Source organism: Atractosteus spatula, chromosome 10, assembly GCF_055471065.1.
Source record: "Atractosteus spatula isolate fAtrSpa1 chromosome 10, fAtrSpa1.hap1, whole genome shotgun sequence".
NCBI lineage: Eukaryota > Metazoa > Chordata > Actinopteri > Semionotiformes > Lepisosteidae > Atractosteus > Atractosteus spatula.
In genome coordinates this window covers 9,336,784-9,348,703 of record NC_142715.1, presented here as the reverse complement: position 1 = coordinate 9,348,703, position 11,920 = coordinate 9,336,784, and the positions used below count along the sequence as shown (strand labels likewise).

The 11,920-nt window shown below is 38.2% G+C and overlaps 1 protein-coding gene and 1 non-coding gene across 2 annotated transcripts; one reads left to right on the top strand and one right to left on the bottom strand.

The window, feature by feature from the left end:
* Positions 1-1,356: 1,356 nt before the first annotated feature.
* trnan-guu (transfer RNA asparagine (anticodon GUU)) lies at positions 1,357-1,430 on the bottom strand. The gene has a single exon. It is a non-coding gene; the product is annotated as a tRNA-Asn (tRNA).
* A 1,570-nt stretch (positions 1,431-3,000) lies between these two features.
* LOC148824849 (uncharacterized) lies at positions 3,001-6,687 on the top strand. Its single transcript, XM_088926459.1, has 2 exons — positions 3,001-3,373; positions 5,606-6,687. Exons 1-2 carry the CDS (start codon positions 3,001-3,003, stop codon positions 6,685-6,687), a joined length of 1,455 nt encoding a protein of 484 aa, XP_088782585.1.
* Positions 6,688-11,920: the final 5,233 nt, after the last annotated feature.

The window sequence follows — 11,920 nt, the reverse complement described above, 5'->3', positions numbered from 1 at the left end:
CTGACTTGTTCACAGTGAACTGTCCTCCAGCATAGTCAGGTGTAATCACCGACGCAGACATGATGTTAAAACTCTGACAGCACCTTGGCTGATTTGGTTAAAGTGTTTTCCCCCTGGTTATAAAAACGTCTAAAAATTCTGACACTGAGGTGTGAGACACAATGTAACAGGCTCTCATAATCCCGAAGTACAAGAAATTTTACTGTATTGTTTTTTAAATTTGATCCTGTGAACATTGCATGTCCCTCCTTCCTCATTACCAAAACATCTCAATGTCACCAACAGTATGTACATTTGTAATTACACCACTTCACTGTTGCATTTCTGAGTTGTGACATTGTGAACATGGCATGTTAAAGTATATAGAATATCTAGATCAGAACAGGCTAAATGCAATTCATAGTGATTTATCATTTTCTTATTTTCTAAATGAAAAAAAAAATTTCAGTGATTATGACACTTCGGTATGACATAAAATATGCTTCAATGACAGAATAAATAATCATGGAAAAAATACCCACAGTGGTATTCATAGTTGTGATTATAGGAATGTTAAATATCAGGTGAGTAGCTGCGTCAGCATGCGTAGGCTGCAAAGGAACAAGTAAAGGATTATTCCATGCTGAAAAGAGAAGAAAAGAATCACAACGTTTCGGCTGTGGAGCCTTCTTCAAGTGTGAGAAAGACAGGGCAGTAAGCAAAGATAATTTTCTTTTTATCTTTGCTGACTGCAGTTTATCTTTGATGACAACATCAAAGACATTAAGTAATTTTTACTGCTAACAGCTCCACATCAACTTCCTTTTATATCTAACCTCATCAGATCTCTCAACTCCCAACTCTTCCAGTTTCTCACTTCAGAGAAGGATAAAACATTCAATCATCCTCTACAGAGAAAAACCATCAACACCCCTACCACCTCCACCAATCCTAACCTTGTTACTATACCCTCTGATCTTTCCCTTTCACCCCTTTGCATCCTCAGCTAACATATTTTAAAATTACAATAGACTGTATAGTATTTATGTTTAAAATTAAGGTAAATATGTCAAAATATCAAAATCCAACTGCACAGTGCTATCGTAACAATGCTTGTCAAGTTCTCAAACAAACCTGCATTGTATTTTTAAAATATTTCAGCAGAGGATTCAACTGGAGTATAAATGACGATTCGACGATCATTTTTCTTGGGTGAATATGGTTTTCTGGGGAGTTACGATGTTGGGCATTGTTGGACATTTCCTGGTGATCCTGACACGTGTTAAACACTCGCATTTGTTGCAAATATTAAAATGGCTATGGTTTCGCTGAGAAATCCAGTCAACCGAACACAATGTTTACATCGCAAACGAAATCCGTCTCTGGGTGGATTCGAACCACCAACCTTTCGGTTAACAGCCGAACGCGCTAACCGATTGCGCCACAGAGACTAACTTGCAGGTCCTTCTCTCGAATCACAAATTTCTGGTTAAAAAAAATCTCTTACCGTTTATTTTGCCAGCCGGTAATATTTCTTCTGCACTGATAACCAAGAATTGGATTTCATTTTCCGCAAGCTGTGTGAATTTCATCAAAAATAAGTTTTCCAGAAAGGAAATGAACACATGCATTTAACGAAATCAAGCCCTCTGTGAGTGCCCAAAATGGTACGTTCTGTACTACAAGAAAGGAAGAAAGACACGGCTGGGATTTGAACCTAGGTTCTTTTGTTTAATAGACAAGTGCTTTAACCAACTAAGCTACGGTGACAGGATAGCCATCACCTTTTACAGCCACTTGGACACACCGCTCTGAGACATCTGCATTCAGTAAGCGCTGAGCATGCTCTCAGAGCAAATTGCCTCTTTTACATTGCAGCCCCGACACTGAGAAACGAAGAGAAGTGGCTTTTATCTGGCATTTTTCATGTCCAATGCGTTTGACATCTCCCAAGGGCGACAGAGTTCTTTTGCAACACTATTTCTTCTTCTTTTTTCTTTCTGTACGCTTTGATAAAAAACAAAAAATCGTGCAAGGGAAAAATGTATTTTTTTCATAGAGAAAACGTGCACCAGGAAATGTTGTGTTGAGAAGAAATGAGTTAACATGATCCGTGACCTAATTTATCGGAGCAATTGCTCAACCAGCAAGGTCTGGAGAGGTTGGAGTCTGGTGGATGTGAAAATTATACGGTGTTGTGGAAGAAAACAGTCTTTCTGCTCAACATTGCAGTCTTTTTTCTGAAAAATGAAACAAAGGATTACTATAAATTATAGAAATCATAAATTATAATAAAACCAACCTTTATTATGAATAGAGATATAAAACTATCTATTGTAATCAGAAATATAATTTGTCTAACTAATTACATGCCATAAAGCCCATAGAACTAATGGATGCACAGAACATGTAGAATGGTGTACTTAGATTATCAGAAGGCTTTTGTCCTACTTTCCATTTCACATTTTCTGTTTAAAAAATGATTTTCAATACCTGATCTCTTGGATGTCTTGGAGATATCAAACCAATTGGCAACAGGAATTGTTCACATTACCGTCTATTAGCAGACATTGTTTAGATATGAATCCATTACATTAAAAGTTTGATCCCGTTATTTCAATACACGTTTAAGTACTGTTATTTATTTCAATACAGGCGAAGGATCTGGAAATATATGAAAATACAACATATATATATATTTGTATGTGTATATATATATATAGATGTGTATATTTTATGTACATATATTTGTAAACAATGCTACATTATTTTTCATTGTATATTCAACAAGATACAACATACTGAAAGTCCTTCACGTGAAGTGCATAGCAACAATCACTAAGGAAGTGCGTCATGTGGCAGGATGTAGGAGGAGTGATCGCTCAGTTCCTGTTCCTGCTTCAAGTATGAATTCAAACCCTTGCAATCATATAGACCCGTAGGTGCGTAAGAGTCTTAGTGTTTGTCATTTCAGTATCAGCATAACACTCTCTCTGTATTTGTGATCAACTTTGGTTAAATATGACAATTTTACTGTTCAATCTGGAAACTGAGCTTCACGTTTTCATGGAGGTTTTGCTCAAATCGATCGTGTATGAAGTTTCACGAGTGTTTCGAAGCAGGATGTCTGACTCTGAGGATGAGATTGAAAACAAACTCCGCAGCATCTCCCAGATACTGGTAAGACGGGCCGTGTTTAAAATCACACAGTGTGTGGAGGAGAGTGTTGGGAGTGAAATGGCGCAGCTGAAGAAGGAAAACGAGAGCCTGAAGTGGACATTGCAGCTGTGGGAGAAGGAGTCGGGAGCAGGAGGAGATCAGGGTACCCAGACGCTTCCCTGTGAAGTCCCTGCAGGAATAAAGGAAGAAATGGACACGAAACTGCAGCTCTCAGGTCAGTGGGGTGACTTGTATGTAGTCAGGGTGTGTGTGAGTTTAAAAACAGTGTCTTTAACTTCCTCACTGGTGAGAATCTAGTGCAGAGACGCAGAGTAAAGTGGGAAAGACTTGCGTGATGTAACAACGGGATTCTTAACTGGAAACTGAACTGTTTTGTCCGGTTACAGTGTTTCACTGAATCAGATAATAATACAACGTAATTAAGAAAGAAGACTTATGTGTATATATATATATTGTTTTTACGTTTTATTGGTTTATATTATTATATGTATGCTAATGATTGTGTATACAAAATAATTTTAATTGGTTTAAGTATTGCAGTCCTCCAGGGCCTGTGTCTGTATTAACTAATCTCAATGCAGTCTTAATGTACTGTAGTGTCCAGTCAGTGTGTGTAATTAACCTCCCTCTCTCTCAGTGCAGTGTTAATGTACTGGAGTGTCCAGTCAGTGTGTTTGGATCAACCCCTCTCTTTCTTTCAGTGCACTGTTAGTGTAAATGTAATGTACTTGTGATATTATTACAGTAGACTTACTTTTTCATGGTAGTTAGGTTTCTAACATAGCTTGTATTTCTAAAATCGCCTATAATCAGAACACCCCTTTATACCCACTTATTCCCCTCTGCTTAAACAACCCAAATCGATTGGGAGTGTACTAGTACATGCATGTATGTAGTTTAAAGTATAATAAAAAGTGTGATACAGCTTAACTTCTCTTGACTTGCCTTTCCTCTTTGTACTTGTCATATCGATGGTGATGCTGCATGATAACTAGTGACTAGTTCCCAAAGAGGAACTCAGCTGCATGGTGTATAAGAGTTGAATTTTTTATGTTTCCCACATTCTTTACATTTTTATTTACAGTATTTGAATTTTTTTGTTCACCACTAAATGGCTATACATGAATTTGTGTAAAAATGTTACGTAAAGTACTTGTCTGCTGTATTTTTAATCCCTTTTCACGTTATCTGTGTTAAAAGAGATTAAATGTGTTTGAATCTTTGATGTATATCAAGTTTGGAAAATGAGTTTTTAAAACTTAAATTACATGCTACTAAATAATATCTTTGCTATCTCAAGTTTAAAATGTAAGCTACTTTTTGCGTGGATAGTACTTCCTTTTGAGCGCTACTCTAAACTCGTATTAAAATTCAGGGCTAAATACTAGATCACATGGCCTCAGCTATCATTATTATGCTGATTATACTCAAATATACATCCATACCAAACCTGACGCTAATGTGGCTGTCTCTTTGCTATCTAATTACATCTCTGACATAAAAACTAGGATGACTCAAAATTTCCTTTATCTAAACTGTGACAAGACTGAAGTCATGCTTATTTGAACCCCCCCATCAATTTTGTAAAGCCAAATATGTAACCCTATCTGTAGATGGTTCTGTACTTGAGCTTCAGTCTAAATTGGAAAAACTTGGGGATGATATTTGACTCAGGCTTGACATTTGACCAACGTGTGCAACATATTGTCAAAACTTCTTTCTTTCGCCTCAGAAATATTGCTCAACTACACTCTATATTATCGTTAACTGTGGCTGAAAAGTTTTTTCTTCTTCCAAATCAACCACTATAACGCTCTGCTCTCTGGGGTTTCTAAATCCACATTGAACAAACTCCAGTATGTCCAAAATTTGGCAGCCAGAATCCTGACCAGGTCTAGTACAAGTGTTCACATTACTCCTATCCTGGAGTCCTTGCACTGGCTTCCTGTTAAGTTTCGTGTCAACTTAAAATTCCTCCTGCTCACCTATAAGGCTCTGCTTGGCTTGGCACCTCAGTACCTGTCTGAGTTATTATCGCTCTACTCCCCACCTCACAGCCATCTCTCTTCTGTTTCTGGTCTCCTATCTTTCCCCCAGTCCGTCTACACTCTATGAATGAAAGGCCCTTCTGTTATGCCCTAAACTCTGGAACTCTATCCCCAAGGATATCAGAGAGTCACCTTCTCTAAACTCCTTTAAATCCAGACTCAAAACTTTCTTCTTTAGAAGAGCCTTTATTTACCTGTTCTTTACCCATCTGCTCCTACTGTATTTTGTACCACAATCTGCTGTCTCCTCAAACAGTGTATTCCCATCATGCTTATATTGTGTTTTTTTTGTTGTTGTTGTTGGCATTATGTAGAGCACTTTGAGAAGTTTATTATTATTATTATTATTATTATTATTATTATAATAAAGGTCTTGTTTTCTTGTCCTGTGTTTACAGGCTCAGAGGCCAGTGCTCTCCCTGATGCTGGGGAAAGGGCTCCTCTTGAACAGCAGCACAGTGAGGAGGAGTGGGGCTCCAATCTGATGCAGGAGACAGAGCTCACTGTTGCAGAAGGGAAAGAGACACTCAGTGAGCAGCACACAGAGAGCAGACAGAGTGTCGAGGATCTGGACTCTGTGCCCATGATGAAGATAGAACCTGAGTGTGAGACACCTGGACTATTAATATTAACGGAGAAGATTAATCATCTGGATACCAAGAATATTGCAGAACATTGTAATGAACTTTACTGCATCACTGTACATGAACTCAAAGAAGAACTGAGTGAGTTTAATGTTACAGAGCAGGACATGGAGCCCCAGTTGATTCACACTGCTGACCAGCACACTGAAGGACACAATGGAGAAAACAAATCTCAGTTTCAGCACACAGAGCAAGACCATTCCATGGAGCATTTGCAGAATAAGAGACCACAGCACGATCAGAGGATGATGAAGAATCACTCAAGGCCTTGCTCAGAAGGAGTGGACAAACTGCCATTATGGCACAGGGAGGAGCAGCGTTTCTGTCAGTCTAGCAAATCAAAACCCAACCAGCACCTTCAAACAGGAGAGAGACCTTTCAGCTGCAGTCAGTGTGGGAAGAGTTTTAGTCACTCATGCCTCTTAAAAAGACACCAGCACATTCACACAGGAGAGAGACCATTCAGCTGCAGTCAGTGTGGGAAGAGTTTTAGTCATTTGCACCTCTTAAAACGACATCAGCACATTCACACAGGCGAGAGACCATTCAGCTGCAGTCACTGTGGGAAGAGTTTTAGTCAGTCAGGTACCTTAAAAACCCACCAGCGCATTCACACAGGAGAGAGACCATTCAGCTGCAGTCAGTGTGGTAGGAGTTTTAGTCAGTCAGGTCACTTAAAAACACATCAGCGTATTCATGCAGGAGAGAGACCATTCAGCTGCAGTCAGTGTGGTAGGAGTTTTAGTCAGTCAGGTCACTTAAAAACACACCAGCATATTCACACAGGAGAGAGACCATTCAGCTGCAGTCAGAGTGGGAAGAGTTTTAATGACTGAATCACCTGAAGAGCTCACCAGCGCATAAAATAAGATCACTTTATTGGCCATATACAATTTCTTGTATTAGGTATTTGTCTTTTCACAACATGCTCACCATGAGGCCTGCAGATAGGGAGAGAAGCTTGGTGTCAGAGCACAGGATCAGCTCTTTGTACAGCATGCCTGGAGCAATCAGGATTAAGGGCTTTGTTCAGGGGTCCAACAGAGTAGTCTTCCTCTGTCAATTGAGGAATTTGAACTGGCAGTCTTCCACCCACAGACATAGATCCTTAACCACAGAGCCACCAGACTACCCTTAATTTCACAGGAGGGATACCTTTCAGCTGCAGTCAGTGTGGAAAGGGTTTTAGTGATTCAAATACCTTAAAAGCCAACCAGCATACTCACACAGGAGACCTTCAGAATCCACCAATGCAGTCACACAGGAGCGAGTTAGTTCATTAAGCTACAGTTAGTATGGGAAGTGTTTTATCCAGTCAGGCGACTTAAAAACACACCAATTTAGTCACCAGTTTTCCACTGAAATCACTATTCGTTGAAGTAGGTAGCTGCGTTAGCATGTGACATTCGTTAAAGCTTCCACAGCTGACACATTGTGTTTTTTTTCTTCACTTTTCAGCATAGAATAAACCTTTACTTCTTCCTAAAATGTCTATTTGTTATAGTCTCTTTGTAGTCACCAACTTTTGATTTAGTCTAGTCAACTAAATTTTGACTGTTATTACCCTTACTTATGGTTGATTAGAACAGAATTAGTTTTAATCATGCCATTGACTTTATGTGTATAATAAAATGTATTAAGTTTTTAGTTTTATTCAGTTTTAAAATGAATTAAGTCTAAATTGATTTCTTTATTTCTGTTTGGTCTTGGAATGTTAAGTTTAGTCCTGTTTAATTTCCAATTAAGACTGTTCTCATTGGATAGGCTTGTAATTGTGTGACAGCTTTTAACTTACATTTTACATTTTGAGCAAGAAATGTGTATAAAACAGATTAGGTTCCTTAACTGTAACTCTTAAGAAAAAAAGTCCCACATCTGATTAAAATCTACCAAAAAGCTCAAAGTCTTTGTTGCACAATCTACATTTTATTTACCCCCAGAGAGAATAAATATCAAATACAAGAAATATGTATGCAATAATGGATAAATAATGAGGAAACAGAGATATTATATGAATCTCTCTTAATAAGAAAATCTATTTTGGCACCATTACTAATCCATATTTTTATGTTTTTTAACAGTTTTTTTTCAATGCAATTTTTTTTAAACCAGACAGGACCCGCAATATATATACACTTTAACAGCCACATAAACTAAATGCAATTAAACATTATTAAACATTATTTTCTGATGACCTCGTACGAATATGATTTTCAGTTCCTGCATAGCCAGACCTTTTGGTCATCCCTACCTTAGTGAGCATCTTTGCTTTTCTCTCAAATACAACATTCACTCCACAAAGAAGATAGATTCTAAAAGTTCATAGGAGTGAAGTGATTCCTCCTGGTTTCTCGTACAAATATATCTTGACCACCACAGAACAGATACCCATGTAGCTGATTCAAGATTTAACGCCTCACATCTTCGGCACATTCTTTGTTCTTTGGAGATTGTTATGATCAATAATGAACTTGTTTGGGAAAAAAAATAATCAGATACATTGGTAGATGTTCTAAAAGCATTTAGGAGTTTTTGAAATAGCCATCAGAAAATGACAGAAAAGGAAAATTATGTACGCTTTCTCACACTGCATGAAAGATTGAAATCTGATGGGAGAAAAGCTAACAGTCTCCTTGTCGGGAAATGGAACCCCGGTCTCCCATGAGATATATGGGGATGGTCACAACTATATGAACAAGGGGTGCTTGCATGCTGCTAGAAGCCATTTCCTCTTATGGCTATTATTATTTTTTCGGGTTTCGGCTTTTATTTTCATTTTTTCCAGATTACTACAAGAAAACGGGTTTCCATCCGTTCCATTCTCACTCCTCCTCTTCTATTGTCACAGCTCCTCCTCGTGCACTACCAACACCTATGGAGATGGTTCTTTCAGTTTTACTAATTAGGTTTTCAAAGGCTAGAAGTTAGAAGAGCGGAGGTTGTGAGGTGGGAGGAGGGCAATAATAGCTCAAACTGGTACTGAGGTGCCAAGCCATGCAGAGCCTTATAGCTAAGCATGAGAATTTTGAAGTCAACATGAAGCAAGAGCAAGGACTACAGGACAGGAGTAATGCAATTACTTGCTTGACCAGGTCTGGTGCTAATTCCTCCCTTGTGTCCTCGGGTTCATTTTCGATTGTTGACTCTGAAGAAGTCCTCTATTTGACTTGATCAACGCCAATCCCTAGAGGATTTCAAAAGGTTGAATCAAAATGACACGGGATGTTGGTGGGACTTGAACCCACAATTTGTAAATTGTAGAATTGTAGAAACATTTTATCATTCCGTACTTTCCTCTGCAGTCAGGCCAGTTCCACTTGAACTACGCTCGAAAATGGAGATTGATTTGAAAACACGAGAGTAAAGGGACACTGCACATCTGCACATCACGTCCGAGTTTAAGGACAGTAACATCAGAGATTGGAAGCTAGGGAGTTTCAGGTCTGTTTTTTATTATAGGATCAACAAAGTCTGAATACCTTTGCAAGAAGTATTTCAGAATCCCAGTCAAATCCAGTACGATTGCTGCACAGATCTGCATTCTACAATTAGAATACTGCGTATCTCCTTCTTAAGAATCACTTCTTTTGTTATTGCTGCCTCCAGGCGATGTAAACCAGATTCAGAAAAAAATAATTTGAACAACAATAATAATCACATTTGAGCGTGTTTTACTCCTCCTCTTCTTGCAATTTGTACTCAAAGGTTTATAGTTTTTTTGTTCTGAATTTTAAAAACATTTTAGCCTTGATTGGAAGCTGTTCACTTGAAGGTGCGGTGGTCAAGTGGTAAGGCGTTGATCTCATAAACTGAAATTGATGGGTTCAAACCCTGTCCGTGCCTGTTTTGTTTACCAAGACTTTACTTAATCTATATTGTCAATTGTCTTGCAATGTAGAAATCTCTGTAATAAGAAGAAAAGAACTATCAGTAGTTGTTAATAATCCTTCGACAAAGTAGTGGGTGCATTCAATACACCAGCCTCCACTGTTTGTCAGGATGGCTGAGTGGTCTTAGGTGCCAGACTCAAGGACTCAATCATGTGTAGTGACAGTTTTATGTTATTCACAACACGGATTTCCCTTCATGTTTATTATGTGTAATTCATGTGTAATTTGTATGTTGGTTGTATGAGAACAGTTTCTTCAAAAGTCCCACCAATTAACAGTGGAGAGCTAGCCAACGTACATCTTCATGAAAACTCTCTTTAAGGTGATTACAAGTGTCTTGAACAAATCTGTTCATATTTTTAAAATAGTTTAGCTCAAGATGCAACGGGAGTATAAATGAATTCTCCCACCCTCCAATCCAAGATAAAACTCTATGTGTGAATCTTATTTTACTTGAAGTTGATGATGATGGTTATTATTGGAAATTGCCCATTGCTATCGACACAGGTACTCAGTTGTTATGTGCTGTAATTCGATAAATGCAAAGCATTTGTATTCCCTCCAATTATCAATAAGGTCAATAATGTTTTAAGCATTACATGCCCTTTTTTCCCTAGATGATGTTCATGTTGGATCAGTGAGAAAGGCATGCCTGGTTGTGCTTCAACCAGCACCTTACTATCATTTTAGTCCCCACCTGACTGCACTAAGCAATTGTACCACAGAGACTCCAACAGGTCAGTTTTCTCCATTTACAGTTTTTGGGGAAAAAAATAATCTGCATTAAGATTGTATTTCAAATTTCACAAAATTGTAATTATTTCTTGAAAAATGCTGTTTCAGAAAGAAACTGAGTAGACGTGAATTGCCCAGTCAGTAGAATATCGAACTTTTCATCTTAGGGTCCCTATTCAGGGGGCTGATTTTCTTGCAACTACTTATTCCATGCTGAAACAAAAACGAGAAACAATGTTTCAGCAGTGGAGTCTTCTTTGGGTGTGATACAGAATAAACCTTTACTTGTTTCTTTCAAATTAATTTAAACCTCCTCTCCAGCACCTAAACTCGTCAGTTGCTTTCAGTAGCTAAAGACACAGACCACACTGCTCCAGGTGAGGTTTGAATTCACAACCTCAGCATAACTCTGCTGTGTACTGCTGTATAAGTACCACATGCTGATCGATTGCGCCACTGAAGCTGTATAACTCCCTCTCCTCATACAGACTGCAGCTGCAGAAACACATGGTGAAAACATGGTTTCGATTGTGGATCCATCGCCACATGGGGGAAAGGGACAGTAAAATAGCAAGGAAAATCCAAGAGAAGAACTGAAAGAATTGTGCTCACTGCAAAGTAGGAAGGAAAGAGGTGCCAGGATACATAAAACAGCTCAGCGTATAATTTGTAACGATGATATATATTTTTTTAACTAAGCAGCCTTAATGGCAACACAATGTTAGGAGTTCGGCTTTTCTTATTCTGCAGAACCAGCGGTATTGGAATATACTGATCCATATAAGAAGCGCTTTCGGTTTCTGATCGATTTTATTGAGCACTGCTCTAAACTTTACATTTGCTCGTGCTAGTTTTCCCCATGAAAAAAAAGACATTTCTCTAATTACATGATTTCACTTTTTTTCTTATCAACGAGGAGAAAGAAATAAAATATATAATTCATTATAAGAACCACAGGCAAGATGGCTGGTGATCTAAGGCGTTTAGGTTGCAGTTCACCCTGGAGATGTTTGTTCAAATCTCACTTCTAATAAAGAGGTCTTTCTCGTTAGAGTAGAAACGATAGAAGCCTTAAGTGGGAAAAAAAATCACAACATCTCGCATTTCACGTGTTTAATGTTAATTGTTTCAGTGGTTGCCTCGGTGATTGATGGCTCTTCTCCCTCGCAGGGTGACGGCAAACTTCTTCAGAGAGGGAGTCTCTGAATCAACAGAAACAGACTTCAAACTGAAATTTATTACTTCTTGAGTAAATTGATTACATCTCATTTATGACAGTCTTTAAAAAGCTGAGAGAAGGCTAAAACGTCAGTAGTATAGAGCGACACCTTTCATCAAACTTTTTCTCAGGCTGTACATGCATTACCTGTAATACAGCTACGAATAAAGATATTCATTAAAGTCAATAATAAATAATACTATTATTCATAAAGGCGTGCATTCA

Excerpts from the sequence above, each read along its gene's own strand:
- LOC148824849 (XM_088926459.1), top strand. The coding sequence starts at position 3,001 with ATGACAATTTTACTGTTCAATCTGGAAACTGAGCTTCACGTTTTCATG. Across the intron at positions 3,374-5,605 it reads CACGAAACTGCAGCTCTCAG|GCTCAGAGGCCAGTGCTCTC; the intron begins GTCAGTGGGGTG and ends CTGTGTTTACAG.